Source organism: Lepus europaeus, chromosome 23 (assembly GCF_033115175.1).
Source record: "Lepus europaeus isolate LE1 chromosome 23, mLepTim1.pri, whole genome shotgun sequence".
Taxonomy (NCBI): Eukaryota; Metazoa; Chordata; class Mammalia; order Lagomorpha; family Leporidae; genus Lepus; species Lepus europaeus.
In genome coordinates this window covers 13220117-13247416 of record NC_084849.1, presented here as the reverse complement: position 1 = coordinate 13247416, position 27300 = coordinate 13220117, and the positions used below count along the sequence as shown (strand labels likewise).

Below are 27300 nucleotides of genomic sequence, written 5' to 3'. Positions count from 1 at the left end.
CACGGCGTCCCTGTGGCACTGGGGGGCCTGAGGACGCTCACAGAAGCTGGGCACCTGCAAACTAGCACCAATAGGGCTCCGTATTTCTCTGCCGAATGAACCTGAGAATTGAACTTGACCTTGATGAGGGTGGAAAAATATATAACATGAGGTGAGCATGAGATTTTTGGAGGAAAAGAAAAAGTGTTATGGGATTGTTAGTTGGGGGGGGGGGTAAGGGGAGACTGTGTGTCTGTCTCTGTCTCTCAGAGAGCAAATTCCCCTGCCTCTCCCCAACCCAGCCTCTTTCCAGTTCCTTCCAAACATTAGGTTTCCTGTCTAAGGCCAATATGTGAGAAGGAACCAGTCCCCCGTGTTCGCAAGCTCCAGCCAAGAGGGCCCTCCCTGATTCTTGAAGCCAAAGGGGAAAGAAAGGACAAGCTGAGAATGGCCCCAGAAACGCTGGGAGGGGCGGGCGGTGGTGCGGATTGCTTTCTTTCTGTTTGCTTTGTTCTCCGGCCAAGTACACCCAGAGGCCAAGTCCGGCCTCTGTACTCCAGTCTGACCAGAGCTGGCACCAGGGAGGAGTGAGCTGGGGTGGGGTGGGGGTGGGGGGGCTTGCCTCCCTGGGAGCTCACCTTCCAGTCCTTTCTTCTATTGAAGGACAGAGGCCGGGGCCACACTGGGGGCCTAAGGGAGTCCTGGGGGTCAGAGCCCTACCTGCACCTGGTACCTGGAACAGATGGGGTTGGGAGGAAGTAAGGAAGCCAGTAAAGGGCCAGTGCTGGGGCGCAGCCGATGAAGCGACTGCCTGCAGTGCCGGCATCCGTATGGACGCCGGTTCAAGTCCCAGCTGCTGCACTTCCGATCAAGCACCCTGCTAATGCACCTAGGAAAGCAGCAGAAGATGGCCCAAGTGCTTGGGTCCCTGTCACCCACATGGGAGACCCAGATGAAGCTCCCGGCTTCTGGCTTCAGCCCAGCCCAGCCCCAGCCATTGCGGCCATCTGGGGAGTGAACCAGCAGATGGAAGACTTCTCTCTCTGTCTCTCCCTCTCTCTGTAACTCTGACTTTCAAATACATAAATAAATCTTAAAAGAGAAAAAAACAAAAACAAAAAACAAGGAAGCCAGGAAAGGGCGGACCAGCCCTCGCCAGGGAGGTGGCCGTGGCGTCCTGTGGGGACTTCCCTGCCTGCCAGGACCCCGGCGGCTAGCTGCTGAGAGCCACTCGGCACACGGCCACACACAGCAGAGAAATGACACAGCGCCCCGGCGACACCTGAACATACGGAGGGAAACACACACACCGTGACAGCCGGAGGACGCAGCCTGGGCTGGGCCCGGGCATTCGTTATCCCCCACCCACACGGAGGGGCTGACTGGGGGATTACGTAATGCAAGCTGCAAAAACACTCCTCACCCTGCTCCCCAGGGTGGCACCTCCGCCTGGGGAGGGTGGGGAGGCCTCTGCCCCCAACTTGCGGGCATCTCAGCCCCTGGGTGACCCTGGGAAGTGGCTAAGAGGGAAGCGAGAGAGTGTCATTCTGTTCGTGGTGGCAGATGGGGCTCCCTCCTTGTGCTGAAGTGTGGAGAGGATGCTGGTGGGAAGGCTGCTGGGCTGGAGAGGGGTCGGGGTGGGAGAGGAGGGGACGAGGGGAGGGGAGGGGACAGGGCAGCTGGTGGAGGCCTCCAGCCCCTCACACCCACTGTTGCCTGGCCCCAGCCCAGACACATCCGACACACTTACCCCACCCCTGCGCACCTGCTACATGGTACACACACACACTTCACCTGAGCCCCAGCATCTCCACCTGGGCCCCTGTTGGCCTTGGGTACCCCAACAAGTAAGTTGGAAATTTCCAGCCTTTCTGGGGGAGCAAAGCTGGGAATTGAGATTTAAAAAGAAAACTAGAATAGACACTTAGAATAACTAGAGCACAATTTGATAAGCTCAGGTGCAAGTTCAAATCTCATCTCTGTCATTCTCTATGAGACCCTGGACAAGTGACCAAACCTTCCCCAAGCTTCTGGCTCTTCCACTGCTGGCGGGGGGGGGGGGGGGGGCCTGTATTGTTGGGGGCAAAGGAGGAGAAAAATACACATGAAGAGCATCAATGCTTTGCAAGTGTCTGCCCTGTTTTGTCTTTGGGAGTTTCCTGAATGCATAAATATTCATTGAGCACCTACTATGCACCTGGGCTGGTCCTGAGGGCTCAAGGTCAGCTGTTGCTGGTATTTCTCCAGCAAGGTTTCAACATGTGGACCCATCTCTGGGATGTACAATGTCTGTCAGCGTCAAGTCTCTCTCTCTGAACTTGGAGTCAGCTGATAAATACAAAACGGCTTACGAAGGTCATGTGGCACCCATCGTCTGCAGGTCCCCGGAGGGTGGGTTTGTTGGGCAGGTTTTGGGGGGCCAGGGGGTCTGGAATGGGAAGCCCCAAGCTCTGTGCCAGCTGAGCTCCCACGTGGCGCACAGAACCTGTTTGCAAAACGTAGAGCTGAGGGCTGAGTGACAGGTGGGTGTGCCGACGCCTGGAAGGAGACGGGAGAGGTCTCGGGGTTTTTGTCACTTGGTTTCTGGCACTGTCCCTGGTGTCCCCAGGAGGATCTTTGGTCTCTGGGGGTCTCGATCACAGGGATGAACTTGGGAAAGGCGTCCCCTGTGAGAGAAGGGATTTGGTTTTGAGGTTGGTGGCTTGCAGCCGGGGCCTGTCTGCTGGCTACCGTTTCCATCTTAGCTTTGAGAGTGGTACCGTGTACTCCACGTCAGTGTCTTGTTTTTCTTCCTCTTTTTACGCCCTCCCTCTCCTCAGCTCCGGGAGCCCCAGATCGGCTGTGCACCTCACGGACGGGGGACCACGATGCCCAGGGAGTAGTCTACATCTGCCACATGTCCCCCTCGACCCCTCCGCCAGACGCTTCTCCCCCTCAGCCTGTCTGACCCGTTGATCAGGGACACGTTCCCCCGCCACCTCTCCCGACGTCTGCCTGGTCAGCCATTGCTTCCTTGGAGAACAAGGGAGGCGGCAGACGCATGAAATCATGCCACCGGCAGCCGGGCGGCCGTGACTGGGTGACGCCGGGTTGACGTCAGAGCCGGAGAAGACTGAGAGCGCTCGGCGGCCCCGGCTCCCCGGCCCCTTCCCTCGGCGAAGCCTGGAGCCTAGCACCTCCTGGTAAAGTCTTCCCGGCTTCGTAGGCGTTGAGGTCTCCCGCCGGGCGCCATGGAGGAGCACGTGTTTGGCGTTCAGCAAATCCAGCCCAATGTCATCTCGGTCCGTCTGTTCAAGCGCAAGGTGGGGGGCCTGGGGTTCCTGGTGAAGGAGCGCATCAGCAAGCCCCCCGTGATCATCTCCGACCTGATTCGAGGCGGCGCCGCCGAGCAGAGCGGCCTCATCCAGGCCGGCGACATCATTCTTGCCGTGAACGGCAGGCCCTTGGTGGACCTGAGCTACGACAGTGCCCTGGAAGTGCTCCGGGGTGTTGCCTCGGAGACCCACGTCGTCCTCATCCTGAGGGGCCCCGAGGGCTTCACCACGCACCTGGAGACCACCTTCACCGGAGACGGCACCCCCAAGACCATCCGGGTAACCCAGCCCCTGGGTGCCCCCACCAAAGCCGTCGATCTATCCCACCAGCCGCCGTCAGCCGGCAAAGAGCAGCCACGGCCAGTGGACGGGGCCACGGGGCCTGGCAGCTGGCCTCAGCCCGCCCAAGGTCATGGGCAGGAAGCCGGCTCACCCTCCCGCGCCAATGGCCTGGCCCCCAGAACGTCAAGCCAGGACCCTGCCAAGAAAAGTGGCCGGGCAGGCCTGCAAGGCAGTGGGGATAAAAATGAGCTCCTGAAGGAGATCGAGCCCGTGCTGACCCTCCTCGCCGGTGGGAGCAAGGCAGTCGACGGAGGGGGCCCTGCCAAGGTGGAGACGAGAGACACAGGAGTCCAGGTGGACAGGTGAGCTGCCCAGGTGTGTGTGTGTGCATGTGTGTGTGCACATGCGAGTCTCAGCCTCACAGCCCAGAGCCGCTCAGATCATGTGCATGCATTTGGCCACCCTTGACCTTGCCCCCAAACTCGCAGTGACAACAGGTGAACGGGCACAACTTCAATGATGCGTCTCTTGCTGTGGAACCCATAGCTCATTACGAATCTTGCTGGTGGACGTGGTGCCTTCCTGTCTTTATCCCCAGACAGGGAGAATCTTGTAAGAGCCCTACAAGGTGGGTGTGTGTGTGTGTGTGTGTGTGTGTGTGTGTGTGTGTGTGTGTGAGAGAGAGAGAGAGAGAGAGAGAGAGAGAGAGAGAGATCCACATTTTACCTCTTCAAAGACTGAGGCTTAGGGAGGAGGGTTTCTTCCTGGGACTGCCTGGCAAGGGAGAGGCACCGGTGCTCAGTGCCAAAGCCCTGGGCCACCCTCCGCCTAAACCGGCTTTGTCTCCAAGACAGACAGTCGAGCACAGGGGAGACAATCAGAGTGTGGGACAGGCACGGACTCCCAAGCTCAGTGATCTCACTCAGATTACGCAGGAGCTGAGGCTACGCTTAAAGAGCCGGGGACCAGCCCCTCTGTGTCTGCCAGATTGGAGTTTTCCAGTTCTCCATGGGTGGTGCCAGCTCCTCCCCAGGGAGGATTTGATGTCTGGGCCAGGTGGTTGGAGGATTCTGGGTCAGGAGAGGGATGAGAGGAGAGAGGAGTCCCTCTCCGCCTTCCACTCCCGTCAGAGGCCTGGCGTGGACCCTACAGGCCCTATGCTGCCAGGGCAGGGCGGGGCGAGGGTGCCCAGAGGGAGGTTGGGGCTGGGCCACACGGAATCCAGGCCACCATGGTGTCCCAACCACCACCCCCTAACTCCTAAGAGGCCTGGGAGCATTTAGAGAGCCCCAGGAAGCCCCTGGGGACCTGGGTTGCAGGAGCTGAGTCCTGGCGTCCAGGCATTTACTGAGTGTGCACTGAGGACCTACTGTGTGCCAGGCACCGTGGTTGGCTCTGGTGGTGGCTCAGTGAGTGGGAAGGTACATCCCCTGACCTGGGGGCATCTTAGTATTGCGGGGGAGATGGCCCACGGAGAGAAATAGTTAAAGTCACACTTAGGTCAGCGACGCGCTAAGGTCATGAAGGAGAGGAGGCAGGGTGGCCAGGGCCGTTCTCATTGGGAAAACAGCATTTGAGGTCCTGGAGGGAAGGAGCAGTGGTAGGCGTTTGCCTGACGTGTATGAGGGGCGATGTGGGATCTGGGCTCCCTCCCTGACGGGGCAGCCTCAGGACCGCCGCGCGGGGCTCCCCGGGCCGTGGCAGCCTCAGCCCACCATGGCCACCGCCTGGGGTTTTCCTGACCCCTGAGCCTCGGCTCAGAAATGTAGCCCGTTCCAGCGAGGCCCTGGATCCCCTCTGCAGGACACTGGCGGCCCCATCAGAGGCCCCAGCGAGGAGAACGGGGTCCCTGCCTGCCACTCCTCCCTCTGTGACTCCCCCGGACACGGCTTGCAGTCCCCCTTCCTGTGGTCTCAGCTCCGGGAGAAGGCACATGCAGTCTTGGCCCCAGAAACAGGCCAGGGCCGACCCTCTGGCTGGAACAGGTGCTTGCGGACCTCTGCTGCCCTGGGGGTCCATTTCCAGAGCTGGCCACCGGGTCACTCCCCAGGGTCCTCCTGGCTGCCGGAGACTAGAGGTCTGGTGTGCCCACAACTGCCTCCAACAAGCAAGAGACCTCCCAGGCCAGCACTCAGCTCCTCCACCACAAGGAGCTGCCCCAGCCCAGGGTCCCTGCAGGGTCGCATCCAGGACAAGCCGCACATTCAGGCTGTGACCACCTCCTGGGTCCCAGTCTCAGCTGAGAAGCAGTGGTGTGTCTGGGATAAGAGCATTGGCCTCGCTGAGCAGGATGCATGAGCAAGTGCCCGTCTACCCTGGCCACGACCTCTGCCCCCGGCCCCTAATGACCCTCCCTGTCCCTCTTAGCACCTCTCCCAGAGAGCAGCGAGGACACTGAGCAGGGACCCTGACTCACTCATCCTTGGCAGAGACCCTGCCCAGGGGCCACTGGCCTGAATGGCCGCCACTCGCCCCTGCCCTTGACTGTGGTTCTCAGCCGGGCAGCAGGAGACACGGGCAGTCAGAGCAGAGCCCCCAGGAGTCTGAACCACAGGGGAGGATACGCAGTCCCCAGAGATCCCCTGTTGCAGGCTCACACACACACACACAGGCATACATGTACATACACATATACACATATACATATGCATGTGTGTACATACATGTGCATATACATGTATATATGCATGTACATACATACAGATACACATACATACATACCCATATGCATGCACACACATACAGATGCATCCATACACGTATACATTCATACACATATACATACATACACATATACATACATACACATATACATACACGTATACATACATAGACATATATATACATACACATGCATGGGTGTACATGCAGTTCACACATACATATACACATCCATAGGTACATACATACATGTACACACATATCCACATGCATGCACACACATACACATGCATCCATACACGTATACATACATACACATATACACATACATGGGTGTACATGTAGTTCACACATACATATACACATCCATAGGTGCATATATACATGTACATACATGCCCATATGCATACACACATGCACATATACACACATACACATGCATACTTACACATAAGTACACATGCATAGACATACACATCCATACGTATATGTACGCACACCATGCACATGCAATATACATATACATACGGAAGCATACATATACACATATATGTATGCAATACACGTGTGCGCGTACATGTATACATCCACATGTGTGCTCACATATTTATATGCACATATACACATACATACACACACACACACACTCTCCAAGGAGCTACTTTGACCTTGTTCCCAACAAACAGGCTCTGTAGAGAACATCAGGCTTAGGCTTGGACTTGGATTTGACTGTGGGTGTGAAGACTTCAATGGGCGCCCTTGGTGTGTGTTGGGGCGGGGGGGGCAGTCTTCAATCTCCATCCCAGGGAAGCCATCTCCTGCCTTTGTTTCTACAAGGAGGAGGGCCGAGCTGCTCTGTGGGCTCCTGCCCCGACAGACCTGTTTTTCCAGCTCAGGAACCTATGTCAGGAATGCTTCATCCATCACTGCCACCCATCTCAACCTCACACAGTGAGGCTGCTTGACCCTAAGCAGCAGGAACTGCAGATGGGGTTTGGGAGAGAGTGGCCCACGGCAAGGTTAGGGCGCTAGGGAGCCCACTGAGCCAGCAGTTCTAAGGCTGAGTGTTTCCTAACAGCACATGCACCCCGGCTTTGTATCTTGCATCCCTATCAGATGCAGTGCCTCACCTCGTTTTCTAAGACATGATTTTTTAAGGTTTATTTATTTATTTGAAAGGTGGTGTTAGAGAGAAGGAGAGACAGAGAGAGATCTTCCACCCACTGGTTCACTCCCCAAATGGCTGCAACAGCCAGGGTAGGGCCAGACAGAAGCCAGGAGCCTGGAGCTTCTTCCAGGTCTCCCACATGGGTGCAGGGACCTGAGCACTTGGGCCATCTTCTGCTACTTTCCCAGGCCTTAGCAGAGAGCTGGATCAGAAGTGGAGCAGCCAAGACTCGAACCAGCGCCCATATGGGATGCCAGCATTGCAGCCAGTAGCTTCACTCTCTGTGTCCCAGCACCAGCCCCATAAGAAATATTTTTAAAGGGCCAGGCATTTGGCACAGCAGTTAATATGCCTCTTGGGATGTCCACATCTCTTATCAGAGTGCTTGGGGTCCAATCGCAGCTCCACTTCTGATCCAGCTCCCCGGGAGGCAGCAGGCTGTGACTCAAGTCCTTGGGCCCCTGCCACCCACATGGGAGACCTGGACGGAGCTTTGGCTCCAGCTGAAGCCTGGCCCAGTCCCAGCTGTTGCACACATTCAAGGAATGAACCAGAGGATGGAAAACTTCTTTCTGACTGTCCCTTTCTCTCTGCTTTCAAATTTAAAAATAACTATTTTTACAATGTTTTAAGAGCCCGTTTTACTAACTGCGAGCTGATTCATGGATAATACTAGGGTACCTTAAAATGTTCATGGAAAACTTAATTAAAAGATAAGTTTATTTGGGTGCAAAAAGGTTTGAAGGGATCAGTGTCGTGATCCAGTCAATTAAGCTACTGCCTGTGACACCGGCTTCTCACATGAGCACGGGTTCAAGTCCCGGCTGCTCCACTTCCAATCCAGCTCCCTGCTAATGCACTTGAGAAGACAGCAGCAGATGACCCAAGTCCTTGGGCCCCTGCCATCCATGTACGAGACCCAGATGGAGTTCCAGGCTCCGGGCTTTAGCCTGGCCCAGCCCCGGCTGTTGTAGCCATTTGGGGAGAGAACCAGCAGAGGAAAGATTTTTCTCTCTTTTTCTCTCTCTCTCCCCCTCCTTCTCCCTCTCTTTCTCTCTCCTCCTTTCCCTGCCCTCTGCCTCTCTGTCTTTCTCTTTATCTCTCTAACAGTCTGCCTTTCAAATATGTAAATAAATCTTTAAAGAAAGAAAGAAAGATTTGAAATCCATGCCCACAACAGTCTTGAAAAAAGGTCATAGAAACAGGAATGATGGGAAATTGATGCATGGATTTCTTTTTTTTTTTTTTTTTTTTTTTTTTTTTTTGGCAGGCAGAGTGGACAGTGAGAGAGAAGAGACAGAGAGAAAGGTCTTCCTTTTGCCGTTGGTTCACCCTCCAATGGCCACTGCGGCCGGCACATCTCGCTGATCCGAAGCCAGGAGCCAGGTGCTTCTCCTGGTCTCCCATGGGGTGCAGGGCCCAAGCACTTGGGCCATCCTCCACTGCCTTCCCAGGCCATAGTAGAGAGCTGGCCTGGAAGAGGGGCAACCGGGATAGAATCCGGCGCCCCAACCAGGACTAGAACCCAGTGTGCCGGTGCCGCAAGGCGGAGGATTAGCCTGTTAAGCCACGGCGCCAGCCAATGCATGGATTTTAAGAAGATTTTGCACCAAAATAAGCTTACCTTTTAATTTGATATTCCCCAAACTTTTGGAAGCACATCTTATAAGCTACCCGCACTCGCTATTGTGTGTTCAGTCTAACGCCCTAAGGGTGACATCCGGGAGTCAGAGCATAGGGTGAGATCCAGTGGGTGCGTGGGTGGGTGCATGAGTGCCCGGACAGGCCCCCCACGAAGGGTCGGACGTCGGCACGTTAACGTAGGCTCACTGCGCACACCACGCGTCAGCTGCAGCCACGCACAGGTGTGTTGTTTTGGCAACGCAAATGCCACCAGCAGCGTCGCCTTGGTGACGCGAGTTCCTGAGTGGTGAGCGGCTCCTGAGAAAGCAGTAGGCCCATCAGCCTTCCCTGGCTTGGCCCGGTACTGCAGGTTCGGCAAGTGCGTGCGTGGCAAACAGTACATTTTGGAGCCACGTTTCTACGTGAGACAGGCAGAGGATCTCGAGCCGGGAAGTGGAGCTTGCTCTCTCTGTGGAGGTACAAAGGTCATGTGGCCGCCTGGCCCCTTGGTCCTTGGTCCCACCTCTGATGCCACCCCTCTCCCACTGTGACACCAGGGGCATCCTCCCGCCCCAGTCACCATAGCAACCTTATGTGGCCGCATTGCCACATAAGGACCCAGTGAGAATCAGTGTCCCAAGTCGGGAATGGGAGGCCAAAGGCAGAATATTGTGTCATCTGAGGCCACCCCCAGGACTGGCAGCTGGGAGCAGCTGAGCCCCTTGGAGCCCACGGCTGCCTGGAAAAAACCTCACCCTCCACATCATCTCTCCATGCAGCCTGTGGCTGGGGCTGTGTCAGCACAGGCACCCTGGTTGTCGGGTGAACAGCGGCCAGCCCGGGCCAGCTAGGAGGCCCACCAGCCTGGAGCCCCCAGTCCAGAGCCCACTCCGCAGCGGCCATGACCCTCACTGCTTCCCGGCCCCCGGCTCTCTGTTCTCTTGCCCTCGTTTTTCCTGCCTTCCTCTTGCAAACAGATCCCAGCTCTGGCTCAGTCTCTTGCATTTTGCGCATAGGACGTACCTGTTGTTTGGGGCTGGGGGGAGGTGGCGTGTACTCAGTCTCTCCCGGCACCCTTGGTGGCAGGTGGCCCCTGCAGGCGGCGGCAGCATGGGAGGGGGCTTGAGCAAGGGGGGCAGGGGCTCAAGGGACTTCTGCCTCCTTCCGCGCTGGGAGCGATCACTTTAAAATGCTGCCTGCCGGAGAATATCCAGGTTGCTCAGCTTGGTGCCCTGAAGGAGGGTTTTAAAGAGGCCAAGGTCCGCGGTCCAGCCTCCATCTGGACCTGCGGGTCAGCCGCGCTGTGCTCTGACAGCCCCTCCCCGTCGCAGGCCGCTTGGTGAGCCGCAGAACACCCTCTGGATAGCTGCCTCTTTAGAGATTTGTGAGTTCGGCTCTGGAAGTAGGACGTGTGTGGTCTCAGCCTGACTGGGTAGACGAGGAAGCTCAGAGAGGCAGAGCAACTTCCCCAGGGTCACACAGCACCGGCCCCAGGGGGCGGTCCTCGTTCCACCTGGAAGTCTCAGTGACCACACTGAGAGGGAAGAGAATAGACGGTAGCTGAGGACACACAGGTCAAGTTCGAACCTAGGGGCTGGGGTTCCTCTTCTGGCAGCCCTGGGGTGCATAATTGTCAGGAGAGGAGACCTCTACCCAGCTCTCCACGTGAGCCTGGCCCCACGCCCACATCTGGATGTCGGTCCATTCACCTGCTCCTCCCAGCGCCTTGTTTTCCTCATGAGCACACCTGGGCTCAGAGACATGCACTCACTGGTCCCAGGCCACACAGCTACCAGCACCAAAGTCCAGAGTTGCCCTGCAGCCCCATCCTCCTGACCTCGGCTACTTTGTAGATTGCACCATTGGCCACGGTGCCCTTGGCTTCCAGCCATCACGTTTTCCGAGGATGATGGGATATTTGCTCAGGGTCTAAAAGGGAGACTGAGGCACCAAGGTACACCTACTAAAGATAGCACCCATGGCCCCATGCAAAGGACACAGATGGAGATGCCCAAGACCTGGCTTCTTGCCAGGCCACAGGGAATGCCCACCCCCACCCCAGCATTCAGTTCAGAGCTGGACCTGGAATAAGAAGGAGAGGAGGAGGGGCAGTTACAAGTCTCTGCCTGGGAGCCGACCTCAGGAGGGCCACTGGTGGTGTTGACCCCAGGGCCATCTGATGGGTGGATTCTCTCCCAGGCTGCACATCTCCCACCTTTGAATTCTCTGCTGGGGCATTCGTCAGCAAAGGCCCTGTGTGCTGCCAACCAGGTAAAATCTAGCAAAGGGTGCTCCTGGCAGAGGGTGGAGCAGAAGCAAAGGCCCTGAGGCAGAGGTCAGATTGGAACTGAAAGACCTCAGGGACTTGGGGGTATGAGTGGGGGTCGTGGTAGGCTCTAGGATATGTGGGTGGGGCCACCATGCCCCACCACCATCCCTGCCCCCACTCTCTCTCTCTTTTTTTTTTTAAGATTTATTTTATTTATTTGAAAGACAGAATTACAGAGAGGAAGACGTAGAGAGTGAGGTCTTCCATCTGCTGGTTCACTCCCCAATTGGCTGCAAGGCCGGAGCTGCGCCGATCTGAAGCCAGGTACCAGGAGCCTCCTCCAGGTCTCCCACATGGGTGCAGGGGCCCAAGGACTTGGGCCATTCTCCACTGCCCTCCCAGGATATAGCAGAGAGCTGGATCAGAAGAGGAGCAGCCAGGACTAGAACCGGCACCCATATGGGATGCCAGTGCTTCAGACCAGGACTTTAACCCACTGTGCCACAGCACTGGCCCTCATTCTCTCCTTTTATCAGCTTCCTGTGGCTCTTGTCACACATCACACCCAGTGGCTTGAGACCACACCCCCTGGGCTGACGTCACCATGGGGCACCAGCGAGGCTGAGTTCCTTTCCGGAGGCTCCAGGGGAGACTCCATTTTCTTGCCTCTTTCAGCTTCTAGGGCTGTGGTCTGTGCATTCCATGGCTCTCGGCCCCTGCACCTTCGAGACCAGCAGAGAAGCATCTTGTTTCCATGGCTACATCACCTTCCACATCTCCTGTGGCAAAGCTCCTCCCTTCTTGTGGTCCCATTGAGGGCCCACCCAGATAACCCAAAATAATCCCCCCATCTCAACACCCTTCACTCCCTCCAGATCCGCAAAGAGTCCTGTTCCATGTAAGGTGACAGAGACAGACCTGGCCATTGTTCAGCCTTCCACGCTCATCCAACCCATACTGTGACCCAGCCCTGGGCTGATTGAGGCTGTCCCTGTCCCTGACCCCGCCACTCTGTGAGGTCACAGCCTTGCTGCCAACCCTCACCCTTTGCCACTCACCAGCTCCTCATTTTGTGAACGCCCTGGGCCTCCGTTTCCCCATCTGTAAAATGGGATGTGGACCAGATGAGCCCTCCGATTCCTTCCAGCCCTCCCACATAGGTTCCTTGTGACGGACAGTGGAGGTCATGGCCACTGCAGGCCCAGCAACTGACCAGTCCAGCTCCTACCAGGCCACCTGGAATGCGTACCGCATCCTCTGCAGTGTCGCTCCAAGTGGGGAACCAGGGCTAGCCTTTAGGTCAAAGGTTGCAAGCTGGGGGTTGAGGGTCACCATGCTGCAAGTTTGTTTGACCTGCAGGGTTTTCTGAAAACGTGCATCTGGGACAACATAGATGAATCAAGAGAATCCACTTTGGAAGTGGTTTCCCGTGTTTCACGGCAGATAGGACTGTCCCTCAGTATCCGTGGGGGACTGGCTCCAGGACCCCGTGGATGCTTGGGTCCCTTGTATAAAATGGCACAGCGCTTGCACAGAGCCTCTGCACATCCTCCAGTACAGTTTACGTCATCCCTTGACCACGTGTCATATCTGATCCAGTGTGCACGCCGTGGAAACAGGTGTTCTAGGAGCGTTTTCTGATGTTCTCCATCCGCGGTTGGTTCACTCTGCCAGTGTGGACTGAGGCCGACTGGTGGGTGTCAGAAGAGCGGTTAGCGCAGGTGCTACATCCCGCGTGGCAGGGGATGCTTGGGCTCTCGCCCAGACAGCTCCGTCCACCCATTCTCGCTCCTAGCCTGGGCCCTGCAGCCGTGCACGTTCAAGAATGCGGCCCAAGCCTTAGGATATGAGGGATGAAGCATCCCCATTGTGACCGCGCCCGGGTGTCCGACCTCCCTTCTCAGCTGCGGCATTTGCGGAACTCCTGCTGGCAGAAGCGGGCTTTGCTAGAATCTGGGGCTTCCTCTCACCCTCCAACCTGCTCTGTGGAGACCCCAGACCCAGCCATCCCGACCCCCAAGTCTTTGTGCCAGCCACAGCCACAGGCAGGTGGGGGCGGGAAGCAAAGGCTGCCGGACCGCGGAGGGCAAGGAGACGGCAGAGTCAGAGCATGGCTGGCGTCTGCGGAGACGCGGGCAGGGCTTCTTGCCAACGCCAGCTGCTCCTTGGCGGCCTCCCTGCCTGGCTGGGCAGGAGCAGGCAGCAGGCAGCAGCCCCCGCCTCCCAGGCCCTGCACTCAAACCCACTCCCCTCCCAGGCCCGAGGGATGGTCAGTGATCGTCCCCGGGCCAGTGAGCCCACGTGCGAGGCACCTGTGGGGTCAGGCTCAGGACCCCGGTGGCTTGTGCGCAAGACATCGGGGCAGCTGGCGGTGGGGAAGCCAGGCTTCAGACCAGCAATGGTTCTCAGAAGGTTTAGAGATGCTAGACTGACTCTTGGCTTGGGCCTGTTCACCCAGCCAGGAAGGTGGAAGAAAAAGGCACTGGGCTGAGTTCTTGCCACGAAGAACAGAGAATACTTGCCAGGTGGGAGGCAGAACTTTCCACCTGGCCTTCTGCTAGGAAAAATCAGGGGAGCAAAAGAGCTGGGATGAAGGGCCGGGGTGGGGGGAGGACAGCAGAGAAAGGGACGTTTCTGACAAGGAAGGGACCTTGCTGTCCACTGCCGGAATCCGGGCCAGGCAGATCCCAGGGAAAGGGGTCCCAGTGTGTCTCAGAAGCCACGTGAGGTCCCGTTCACTGCCTTCAGGGGGTTCCTGGTGCATTTCTTCATGAAGAATGATAAACACAGCTTTACCAAACTTGCTCTTACCACATGCGTGCATCGACCCTATTTGGAGGGAACAACGGATATTTACATTTAAGGTTCTACATGAACGTGAGGTGCAGCCCACTGCCCCTCCAGGGGGGTCCCCCCGATACACCTTTTTCACAGTGATTCTCAGCTGGAGCCACTGCTCCCCCGTGTTGCGGCCTCTGCCAAGTTAACCAAGCTCTGCAGGCTTCAGTTTCCCTTCTACCTGGAGATAAGCGCAGCTTGTGTTTAGTTAGCACCGACTATGTGCTAGGCATTTTCCATGGATGAGCTCCTTTAGGGAGTCCAAGGAGAGGCGAGGCAGGAAGTGGGCCTTGATGCCTGGGTGGGCGTTGGCTCTCAGCAGAGGACAGATGAGAGGGCACTGGGGGTGGGCAGTGGAAACACAGGTGTGGATATGTTGTACTCCTTGGGAAGAGGGGAGAGGCAGACTGGGGCTCCAGTGACGGGCAGTGAGACTCTAGAAGAGAAGCAGAGAATTCACGAACTCCTGGGCACCAGGAACAAAACGTGGCAGTGCAAGCAGTGGTTTGAGACAGACATTCTCGCCCGTGCCCCAGCCCCCAGGGAAGACACCCCCTTCCTCAACAAGGAGCCATGGAGGCTCCTATTCCCCCATCTGCAGAGATATGAAGGCTTCAGTCCATACTGTCCGACGGTGTACCCACAAGCCACCTGTGGCTGTTGAATTTAATTAAAGCTCAGCAGAACTTAGCATTTAATTCTGCAGTGACAACAGCCACGTTTCCAGTGCCACACGTGGCTGGTGGCTGGAATAGCAGATGGTACAGACACGAAGCACTTTTGTCATCGTAGAAAGTTCTAGTGGACAGTGATGACTTAGAGGAACTGTCACTGGCCTGCCAAGAACTACAGGTTCCTTCGTCCATGTCTGATGAGCCCATAAACTAGTAGCAAGAGTAACAGCAGGGGCTGTGCAGCTCAGAGCCCCGAGCTTTGCCCCACTGCACAATCATGTATACTGTTATTAACCCTATGTGAAACAAGAGCCAACTGAGACAGGTTAGATGTGCAGTCATACAGCTTAAAACTAGCAAAGCTAAGACTTGGATCCAGTTCCACCCACTGCACAGCCCTGCCCCTACCCAGCATGCCACACCCACCACTCTGGGTGAGCAGGTTCATGGTGATAACCGGGTATTTCTCTCCAATCTGGCTGTCACTGACAGCCTGTGGGTTGGGAATCCAACTAAATCTACTTCTGGTTTGGCTCTGGGGTGAATGGATGCCAAAGAGCCCAACCTGGCTGTTCCCTGTGGCCACCTATTTAAAACATTCTTGCCTTACTTATCACACAGGAAATAAGTTTGTATTGGCAAAACACTTTAGCTGTGTTATTTAAAATAAGAGCAGTGGTGGCTTGAAAGAGAGAGAGGAGAGAGAGAGAAGGATGTTAATAAACCTGCAAATTCTCCCTGCAAATTCACACAAGACAGACTGTGTGATTCACTTTGGAGTTGCCTGGGTAATCTACCCTGTAATTTTTGTAAACCCGCCTCATTTGGCAAGAGATGTTGGGTTCCTTGCTCTGTCATCTCTGGCTTAGACCAAACACCTCAGCCAGATTTAAGAAAAGAGGGAATCTGGGCTGCCCTCATTCAGACCTGGTTTCAAATCCTGGCTCTGCTCTGTGCTTACCGTGAGGCCTTGGAAAACTTAAGTCACACCTCTGGGCCCAGTTTTTCCATCTGTGAAATGGGCTTCTCGTGCCTGTTGAGATGGAGTATAACAGCTCAGTGCAAATAGCCAGTGTGTTGCAGATGCTCTGAACGCGTTAGCCTGCTCCCCTCCCGGCTGAGTTCCTCTTTGCAGTCATGTGGGCTGCTACAGTCAGGAGCTGCGGAGCTGAGAGGGAGCTGGGTGACGTTCAGAGCAGCCCTCTCAACAGACAATCCCGCTGTTTATCACCACGTAAGTGAACCATTGACTCGGGTAATGTCTGTAGTCAAGAGCCACTCTGGCTGTGTTTTGGTGACATTTTAAAGAGGAGAAAACAGAATGTTCCCGCTGACAAACACAGACCTCTCCAAGCAGGAGAGCTAAGTGGCTGTGGTGTGGGCCATGGGGACTCTGTGAAACCAACAAGGAAGGCTCTGGCTGGCCCTGGGTGAGCAGACGGAGGGGCTGGGCAGGGGCCATGCAGGGGCGTGCACTCAAAGCTCTGGCCTTGACTTCTGGTTCAACCCAGAGGCTGTCAGTGCACCAGACTGGGGGACACAAGAGGCCCCCGAGCTGGCAGCATACAACAGACGGTAGGCCACATGCCAGCCTCATCACCTGGGACCAAAGCCAGCATGGGTCACGTCGCCCCACCTTGGAGAACACGGAGTGAGACCACAGTAGGATGGGCGAGTCACAAAAGGACAGGGTCTCAGGGAACAGGAGGACTGAAAACCAGAGGTCAGGTGGGGCCGGCAGATGGCCTGAATCCCTGCCTCTGAAGATGGCCAGCCTTGGAACTTTGCTGAGATAGCCTCGGCCCCAGTGTCTGAGAGTTCAAGGTCCAGGAGCCCAAGGAGCTCAGTGGTTAAGATATCAGGAACAAATCTGAGTTTGCATCCACATTGTACCAGCTGTGTGACTTGGGCTAGGGACGTTCCCTCTCTGTGCCTCCATTTCCACATAGGAGTTTGAGGATGACGACGGTGGCGATGAGTGTGCTGACGGTGGAGAGGAAGGTGGTGGTGACGGCGGGTCTGGGAATGACGGTGATAAGCGATGGTGACATTGATGATAGACTACAGTGTGATGGCAATGATGAGAGTGCTTCTGATGAGGATGGCGGTGATGGGGCGATGAGGAGGAGGAAGAGTGTTGATGATCATGACGGGGACAGTGGTGACCATGATGGTGACCGTGAGAGTCGCTACTTCCACAGAGTGGGCGGGAATGTTGGTGACCTTGAGCAGGTAGCTTCTGTCTGCCATGCGCCATCATTAAATGGTGATTGACGATCATTCCCACCTCCTGGGGTCGTCTCAAGGATGAAATGAATTAGAACATGCTTAAAGTGCTTGGCCCATAGTAGGTGCTTTATAAACATGAGCTAGCATGAGTACCACTGTGTTGTTGCTGTGGCCCCTTTATTTGCAGAATCCTTCTGTTTATCATAAGCAGGTATTGTATTGTTCACAGCCCTGGTCATGGTTGGAATGTTGGCCACCACCCTGGCCAACAAAACTGCTGGATCCCACCAGCCTCCTGCTTCCCCCACCCCCCGCCCCTACAAAGTCCCACGGGCATGGCGTTGTCCAGCACTCACAGTACATGAAAGTCCTCCAGGGATGGGCCTCTTGTGTTCTGAGATCTGTGAAACATGGAAGTAGGGAGCGATGGGAAAAATCCACACCACAGCGGCCATTCTGGAACCCCACCCACAGAGATGAGTGAGCGCCAGCCCTCGCGGTCAACTTGTGCAAGTTCTTTATTTTTTATTTATTTATTATTTTTTTTTGACAGGCAGAGTGGACAGTGAGAGAGAGACAGAGAGAAAGGTCTTCCTTTTGCCATTGGTTCACCCTCCAATGGCCGCCGCGGTGGGCGTGCTGCGGCCGGCGCACCGCGCTGATCCGATGGCAGGAGCCAGGTGCTTCTCCTGGTCTCCCATGGGGTGCAGGGCCCAGGCACTTGGGCCATCCTCCACTGCACTCCCTGGCCACAGCAGAGAGCTGGCCTGGAAGAGGGGCAACCGGGACAGGATCGGTGCCCCGACCGGGACTAGAACCCGGTGTGCTGGCGCCGCAAGGCGGAGGATTAGCCTAGTGAGCCGCGGCACCGGCCTGCAAGGTCTTCTTTGTACTTGACAATGGTGGCTGCTTCCCCAATGGCCACTGGAGAGTCTTAGGGAGCAGCAGGCTGGGTGGCCAAAGCTGTGGGTGAGCCCTGGGGGGTCGGTACAGACCCGGGGCTTCTGGATTGAGGCAGTGACCTGGCCGTTCCTCGTGTGTCTCCTGCCTCACCGCCCCGCCTTACCTTGCAGGGACCTGGATGCCAAGTCCCACAAGCCTCTGCCTCTTGGCGTGGAGAACGACCGCGTCTTCAGTGACCTGTGGGGGAAGGGCAGCGCGCCTGTGGTCCTCAACAACCCCTATTCAGAGAAGGAGCAGGTAAGTGTGCCAGGCGAGCCTGGTGCCCACACTCCCACACCGCCTGCACCCTCCCAGGGGAGAAGCCGAGGGGAGGGAGGCCAAGCCCCAGGCCGCGTCACGATGGAACCCAACCGCCATGGCCGAAGAGCGGGGGTGCAGTGGCCAGGGATGCTTCATCATTCACCCTGGCATGAGGACTTGGGCTTCGGTCTGGTTTTATGTGTGCGCTTGCTGTTTTTCAAATTTTAGTTGGTTTTGCCCAGAAAGGCCTTCCTGTGGTCCCAGGTTTTAAAAACGTCAAAGGTGCATGGGAAACATTGTCGGGTCTCTCTTCCTCCCTCCCCAGAGGCAAGCCATAGTTAGAGCTTTAGGTATTAGTTGGCAGTGTTTGATACAGACAAATATACACACATCACTTCCATGTATTTGTATACGTATAACAGGGACCATGCATGTTGTTTTGTACTTGTTTTTCACTTCTCTACCGAACTTAAAGAGCCGTCCCAGCTACTAGGTGAAGAGAATCCTCGTTCGTTTTGGACAGCGGCATAATATTCTACTGCGTGCCCAAGCCCTAATCTGTTGAGCCAGTCTGGTGATGGACACTTGGGCCGTTGCCAGTGCTTCGCTGTAACGAGTGACAATTGTGCAAATGCCTCGTTTGGCACATGAGCGGACGTATCAATAGATTCCTAGAAGTGGAAGTGCTTTCTAGGCAAAAGGTCATGTGCATTTATGATTTGAGCAGAAATTACCAAATCGCTCACCACACGGGTTGCACCAATCCGACGAGCCACGTAGGAGAGTGACTGCTTCCCGCGGCCTCGCCAACTCCATCTGTTACCAAAGTTTGGAGTCCCCGCGAGAGTGCTGGGATGCGGGTTGACAGCTGAGTCAGCGTCATTCCCCAGGCGCGGCCAGGTTTGGCTGGAGATCAGGCCAGGCTGCTCGTGACCAGGCCAGGGCAACCCTACGGAAGCCTGGGAGTTGCCCACACATCCTCTGCATGCCAGTGAAGTTGGGGTGGAAGGACCAGCGGAGGTCAGACGGGGGATGGCCCAGGTCACCCTGCACGTGATGACCGCCTTCCTTGTCCCCAGTGTCCTACCTGGGCTTGGGGCTTCCCCAGATAGCAGCTTCCATTCCAGCTCATCAAGCAATGGCTCTGAGCCTCTCTAGGTAACTTCCAGGGCAAGACGGGCGAGTGCCGAGTCGGGATGGCCCCTGCTCTCCTTAGGTGCTCGTGGCTGTCGGGGAAGATAAGGATATATATATAGGGATTCCCTGGGGGTCAGACCTACAGTCCTGTGGGCTGAGCCTCCCTTGAGCCCTCTTGAGGGAAGAGCACAGTTGTAAGTTCTTATTACGCCTGCTCCAGAAATCAAGGCCAGGAGCAGGCAGTGCCACTTACGACGCCCACATCATACAACGGAGTGCCTGGGTTCAATTCCATCCTCCGGCTGCGGCCTCCAGCTTCCTGCCAGCGCACGCCCTGGGAGGCGGCAGGTGATGGCTCTGGTCGCCGGGTCCCTGCCACCCATATGGGAGATGTGAATCACTTTCCCAGCTCCTGGCTCAGCCTAGTCCTGGCTGGTGCAAGGGATTTGGGGAGTGAACCAGTGATGGGAGATTGCTCTCTTTCTCTGTGTCTCAAATCAATAAAACAATTAAACCTTGGTGTAAAAAACCAAGGTCACACTATGAACATTAGGGAACTACTGTCCATTAATGATGAAATGAAGCAAATACAATTTCAGATTCCTTTATGTTGTTTTTCTTAATGGAACATGAAGAACTGTTGCCAAATATGAGCCCTCTCTGAACCAAGGGCAGCAAAGAGCCGCCTCAGGCCAGGGCCAGGCTGCTGACCACCTGTCAGGGCTGCCCTTTGTGGTCCTGAGGCGACGATCACATTTATACCTCTGGTATGTTGCTGGCCTTTCAAAGTTTTAAAAGCATTTATCTGCAGCTTCCCTTAAGAAAAAGATTTCTTTCTTTATTTCAGGCAGAGTTACAGAGAGAGGGAGGGAGAGAGACAGAGAGAGAGAGAGAGAGAGAGGTCTTCCCTCTGCTGGTTCACTCCCCACATGGGCGCAATGGCCAGGCTGAAGCCAGGAGCCTGCAGCTCCATCCAGGCCTCCCCCATGGGCGGCAGGGGCCCAGGCACTTGAGCCATCTTCAGCCGCCTTCCAAGGTGCATTGGCAGGGAATTGGATAGGAAATAGAGCACTTGGACTCGAACTGGTACCCGTGTGGGATACACGCATTGCAGGCAGAAGCTTAACCCACCACACCACAACACCGGCCCCTACAGCTTCTCTTTAAAATGTAAAAGTATGCATTATCTGGCCAAACTAAGCCTATATTATTTAAATTTATTTATTGAAGAGACAGAGATAGCAAAATGGAGAGACGGTTGCAGACATAGAGAGAGGCTCCTTCCCCATGTGCCTGCAGTGGCCAGGGGTTCAGTCCAGGTGTGCGGTGTGGATGGCGGGAGCCCAGGGGCTCAGTCCAGGTGTGCAATGTGGATGGCGGGAACCCAGGGGCTCAGTCCAGGTGTGCTGTGTGGATGGCGGGAGCCCAGGGGCTCAGTCCAGGTGTGCAGTGTGGATGGCGGGAACCCAGGGGCTCAGTCCAGGTGTGCAGTGTGGATGGCGGGAACCCAGGGGCTCAGTCCAGGTGTGCAGTGTGGATGGCGGGAACCCAGGGGCTCAGTCCAGGTGTGCAGTGTGGATGGCGGGAACCCAGGGGCTCAAGCCATCACAGCTGCCTCTACCGGCCCCTACAGCATCTCTTTAAAATGTAAAAGTATGCATTATCTGGCCGAATTGAGCCTATATTATTTAAATTTATTTATTGGAGAGACAGAGCGAAATGGAGAGAGGGATGCAGACATAGAGAGAGGCTCCCTCCCCATGTGCCTGCAGTACATGGGTCCCAGGGTCTGCATTAGCAGGACTCTGCAACCAGAAATCCAAGGTGTGGGATGTAGACACCTTAACCAGCATCTTAGCTGTTAGGCTAACCACTCACCCCAGCCTTAGTTCCTACGCGGCGATAATCTGTATACACTGGATGGCAGCTGACTTCTGTAGACGGGGCATTGCTCCCCAGCTTGCCCCAGTCCCCACCACTCCTTATTGTCTTCCTCGCAAATGTCCATGATAACATCTATCATATATATCATATATATATATGATATCATATATATAGATAGATGTATATATATATGTGTGTATATATATATATATATATATATATATATGAAGCATTAGTGTTGTTGATTTTCTTACAACAGCTAGGGTGAACGTTAAATCTTTTTGTACCGATGTCTTGATGACAAGGGCGGATGGAGATAGACCAAGAGGCCTGCATGTTTCAAGAAAGATAGGGAAGATTTTATTTGTTGTGGAAGTGAAGGATATTTCATGTGTTTCACATGCATCCAGAGTTCTGTTTTGAAATTACCCAGACTGCTTTGCTGATCTACCTACCCGGCACCTCTAGGTGTGAGGCTTTGTTACTCCTCAAGGAGGCCTTGACCTCCACCAGGAAGACCTTGAAAGTCACTGCAGAGCCGGCGCTGTGGTTCAGCAGGCTAATCCTCCGCCTTGTGGCACCGGGACACCAGGTTCTAGTCCCGGCTGGGGCACTGGATTCTGTCCTGGTTGCCTCTCTTCCAGGCCAGCTCTCTGCTGTGGCCCTGGAGTGCAGTGGAGGATGGTCCAAGTGCTTGGGCCCTGCACCTGCATGGGAGACCAGGAGAAGCACCTGGCTCCTGCTTTCAGATCAGCGCGGTGCGCCGGCCGCAGCGCGCCGGTCGCAGTGGCCATTGGAGGGTGAACCAACGGCAAAAAGGAAGACCTTTCTCTCTGTCTCTCTCTCTGTCCACTCTGCCTGTCAAAAATTTAAAAAAATAAAAATTAAATTTAAAAAAAAAATCACTGCAGAATCGGAGCAGTGGCAGATCTGTGCCATCCACCTCGTCCACCTTGGTTAATCAGAGGCAGCCTGAAGAACTTAACCTTGACCTTCAAGCCTGGGGGGTGGAGCTGAGTGCTGAGAACAGGGCACGGTGGGTCCCGGGCAGATCCTGCAGGGCGCCCTGGTGAACCCTCAGGGAGGGACACTGAGAACCCAGCCTCCCAGCCTCCTGCAAAGCAGAAGTCCTGCTTCCTTGAAGGGCGTTGGCGAACGTGGGAAAGACGGAGTCCTCCTGAGGTCAGGGCTGCCGCGCGTGCTAACCTGGAAGCTCCAGGAAACAGGACGCGGAGGCCGGCAAGCCTAGGGTTCAAGTTCACTCCACTTCCCCCCAGTGACCCATGACACTCCATCGGCTTCCTCCCCCTCGTTGTAACCCAAGTGTGCTCTCTCGTTAAGTGTCCATGGGGGCTCAGCATTGTTAGAGACACACAGAGACCCAGCCACGTCCTGCTTCTCTGAGGTGGCAGCAGGGAGCCGCTGGTCTGCACCCCCACCCCCACCACCATCACCACTGAGCAAAGATATTTAAGTGAGGCAGGGTGGATGCAGGCTAGACACAAGACAGAACTTCCTGACTCAGACCACTGTTAGTGGGGAAGAGTGGGGTCAGTCCCTTTGGCCCAGAAGGGGTTACCGTCCTCCTTGATGGTCTTTTTATCCAAATTCAAGGACAATCAGCCAAAAAGGCACTTCCTCTTAAGTGAGCCTCAGAAAACTAAGCCATTCGTGTTGCGTGATTAATCTTTGTCTGGGTTAGCTGTGGGCAAGGCCAGGGAAACGCAGTGGGTGGAAGCCTTGGGACCATCCCGTGGCCAGCTGCAGCTGGCCCAGGGCGGACGGGATGAATAACCACCCACCCACCACTCCCCCGTCCCTGGCGTCGCACCGCACACTCTAGGGGAAGTAGAGGCTGAGCAAACTCGGTCTTCCCAGCCCGCAAGGCCTTGCGGACGAGGGCAGGGAGACGGGCACAGAGACAGCACAACGGGTGCCGAAACAAAGAGGGACACAAAAGGCCATGGCCACCGAGATATGTCAGCAGGTGCCAAGGAGAGGTTTACCCCAGGAGGTGACATTCGGCCGGGTTTTGAAGATGAAGTAGGAGTTTGCAGAGAAAGGCATTACAGTAAATGAAGTGATTGCGGCTGATCCGTTGCCCCTGGGGTCGCCTTTTGAGCTGTGTACCCCCGGAGACACCGGCGGAGCCCTGACACCATCGTCAGGCCCTTCACATGGGCAGTGCGCCTGTGAAACGCCACTCTAGATAAAGGACAGGAGGAGCTGCTCTTTGTCCGTTCGTCCTAGAACCTTGGGATTTGGACCAAGATTTTCCCAAGCTTCCTTCTCCATATGTGTCTGTCGTATCTGATTGTTTCGCTTTCCTAAGAGAGGAGAGGCAGAACCATGCCCTGCCTGGGGACAGATGTTCTGTTTTCAAATCATGAAGTGTCAATCAAACCCTTATCGGGCTGAGGGAGAGTCTGGGCTGGGGGGGGGGGGGGGGGAGGCGTGGTGCTTTTGTCCATCCGTGCATCCATTGCTGCCGTGACCCCTCTTGGCCCTCTCTGCTGAAGTCACGTGGAACACGGTTCCATTGCGGCCCCCACCCCACCCCAGCGACTCAGCAGGAGCCTGGCATTTCCCCCCACCCTGGGGACCCGGGGCTTGCTGCTTGCTTCTGAAATGTCAGAATCTGTTGCGACGCCTTTCTCTCCTCCAGGTGAGTGTCAGTGTCACCCAGCCTCTCTGCGGGCTCCAGCTTACAAGGGGGGGGGGAGCAGGTCTGTGGGCCCCTGGTTCCCCAATCTTTAGAGGATCGAAGGCAACCAGGACCCTGTCCCCATCCGCAGACACAGGTGGGTGCTGGCTTTGCTGAAAACCCATGGGGCCAGCCAGCCCCGGGCCGCCAGGCTCGGCGCGCAGGCAGCCAGCGCTGCTCTGCCTTCCAGTGGCAATCCAGGGCCCCGGCAAGGAAACCTCCGTCAGCCCTGACTCACCGTGCACTGCTGAGGTCGGGATAAAAATAACGCGGGCAGGGATAATAATACCGCCACGCAAGCGTGTGGCTGTTGCAACCCTGGGACTCGCTCGCCTGCGGCATGGAGGCCACGAGCTCGAGGGCAGGGGGCTGCTCCCCTCCTGGCTGGCGTTAGACCACTCATTAGCATTTCTGCTGAGCCTGCCCTTTCTGGTAGGAGCGACAGGCTTCCCCGATCGTGGGGAGGATGAGACACGCTCAGGTCCGAGATGCCGGCATCGACCACGACAGCGTCAGCTGCCTGTTACTGAGTAGCGTCAGACACTGTGCTCAGGACCCGGGCCGTGGTCTCAGGGAGATCCTTTCACAGACCCCATTTTACAGAGAAGGACACTGAGGCACAGAGCGGGTAGCGGCTGGATGGGGTCACATGACCAATAAGTATTGCAGGTGCAGGCGGGCTTTAAACACAGCCCACGGGACCTCAGAGCCCGCACACTCCCCACTCCCCGGATGCCCACAACAGCCAGGACTGGGCTGGGCAAAATCCATGAGAAGGGAGTTCAATCCGGTCTCCCATGTGGGTGGCAGGGATCCCTGGGCTATACCCTGATACCTCCCAGGGTGCACATTAGCGGGAAGCTGGAGGTGGAGGTGAGATTGGAACCCAGGCACTCTGGCCAGGATGTGGAAATCCCAAGCATTGGGTTAACTGCTGCAGCAGGTGCCTGCCCCCAGAGCAAGCTCTTAGCCCTACAGAGCCCAACACAGAAGGAAGGCTAAAAAGTGTTGTTAGTATCCTTGTTCTTCCTTAAAAGCTACTATGTTGCTGACTTAGGTAAATGACTCTTTGGCTAGTACAGGTATATGACTAATATAGGGCAGAGCAAGAAGCTGTCTCCCCATCTTTCAAAGGAGACCCTGTGACCCACCCAGAGCTCCATGACGCCCAGTGGACCATGACAAGTGCCTCTGTTTCCCTGGCCGGCCGCGCCATCGTCCCTGTCCATCCCAGTCCACGTGACACCTGTGATTCGTGCCCCCTGGGTGCCAGGCTGTAGGAATACACAAAGAGAAAAGCAGGAAGGTGGGAGCAGAAAGACAGGAACTGGTGGGGAAGGGTGGGGACTGTGCTCCAAGCCCAGCTGTCTTGCTTGTTATTTGTTAACTTGGGGGGGGGTCACTTCACCCCCAAGAACTTCTCTTTCCTCATCTGAAAAGTGGGTTCCCAGGAGGTCTGACTGAGCCCGTGGGTACACAGTGACCTAGCCCAGGTCAGCCACCAAAGAGGCATTTACTGAACGTGGCTCCCAAGGACAGGCAGTGCAACAGCATCCGTGGCCCAGAGGGGCTCACAGCTGAGCCGTGGTCTCTTCCGCAAATATTGGCTCCAAGCTCCAGAAACTTCCACCCCCAAGACAAGCGAGAGACAGACACAGGTGGCAGTCATCATGCTGTGATAGTTGGGGTGTCCCAGGCCTGCCGTGAGCCAGCGTCACCCACGGAGCCCACCTGGCGGGCCTTGGCAGCCTCCACTCGGGCTGACAAGCTGAGGCACCTGTCGGCTCCTCCCTTCCGGAAGCCTCTCTCAGAGCTTTCGAGAAACCTCCTGTGTTTTGACACGAATTCCTGTCTCTGGGAGGGGCCCCTTGTCCCCAGCTCTGCACCACTGGCCAACTCATTCTTGCCCCGACCCCGAGAGGGCCAGCTACCCGTGCCTTGTTCTGGTTCACGACCCAGGGTGGATTGTCCCCAGAGCACCTCCAGGGTCCCCCTTCCTCAAGTTGCCCAGGGTTTCTCGGTCCCCTCTGCGCAGGTGCTTTCCAGGAACGTGCAGTAGCAGAGTCTTTGTCCCCTCCAGCTCTTGCCAGCATCTCGCCTCCCTCCCCTGAGCCATCTCAGTGACTTGTCACTCGGCCAAGAGACCAACCCCCAAGCCCTGCTGCCCAGTGTGGCCACAGCCAGCGTGGAGCCAGGAAGTAGGGGCCTGAATGGATGGGTGTTTGGGTGCAGCCCTGCAGGAATTCCCATGTATTTTGCTGGCTGGCTGTTGTGACAGCGAGCGTATTCACGGCAGACTGTTCTGACTGCTGTCCGCGCGGGACGATGATCAGGGATCGGCAGCCCTACTCTGCAGGTGTGTTCTATGCATCACCTGGATTCAGGTCCTTTTCCCACGGGGGCCAAGCTGGGTCAAAGTCATCTTTCTTCTTCTCTTTGCAAATGGGTATCAGTTGCTAAAACCCCCTCCCAACAGAGACCCTTGGGGGTCAAGAGAGCCCCAACCCATTTGCCATGTCTGAAGGTCCCAGGAGGCTTTCAAAACTCAAAGACTCCCAAAAAATCACAAAACCGGGTGCACGCTTTCCGTATTTCCTTCCAGCAAGTTCGAGCTTTGAACAGAGGCACATGGCACAAGGCAGTATCGTGGGGGTGGGCGACAAGATAGCGACAGGCTTCCTTTCCAGATGCACTCCCCATGTGCCTGTGCTTTCTGGTCTGATCGTGAGAGCAAGTTTAAAGTGGTCTGGTCGTATCTGGCTACGCTGTGAACTCGCTCAGAGCAGTTTGGAGAAAGTAATCACACTTAAAGCGCCCTTACTCCCAGAGGTCCTCGTCCCCGCCCACTGCCAAATTGCACTGGGTCTGACTCACGCATACCCCCTTCCCCACCCATCCTCCTGGACTGTTGAATAGGCGGCGGGAGATCAAGGGAAGAAGAAGCGATTTCAAGCTTACATGGAATTGTTGTAAAAAATGAATCCCTTTAGAGCTAATACTTTAAATGCACTACAAGGCAATTGTGCTGCAACTGTTAAGTTCTCCAAGCGGCAAGTTTCTAAATGCATGGATGGATGTGTCCCTGCCACTTTGGGGGTCTGTGATCCTGGACCCTGAGCTGCCACAGCTCATAACTGGGTTGCACTTGCTGCCCGAGAGGTGGCCCCACAGGTTGGAGCAGGGCTGCCTCGGGCTGCTGCTAGGGGCACAGCATGTGGCGTCTGGTCCCCCGTGCGGATGGCCCACTGCCCAGCTCGGGCCCAGCATGCCGACCTCATTTCGGGACAAGCCAAGCAGGACAGGTTGCTGCAGGCCTCATGGAGAAACTGTTGCCG

The 27300-nt window shown here is 56.0% G+C and overlaps 1 protein-coding gene across 1 annotated transcript in view; it reads left to right on the top strand.

The window, feature by feature from the left end:
- Positions 1-3209: 3209 nt before the first annotated feature.
- The window catches only part of NOS1 (nitric oxide synthase 1), an 83691-nt gene continuing 59600 nt past the window's right edge, over positions 3210-27300 (top strand). Inside the window, exons 1-2 of the mRNA XM_062182845.1 lie at positions 3210-3937; positions 18111-18237. Coding sequence (XP_062038829.1) covers positions 3210-3937; positions 18111-18237 — 855 coding nt within the window. The remainder of the gene's footprint in view (positions 3938-18110; positions 18238-27300) is intronic.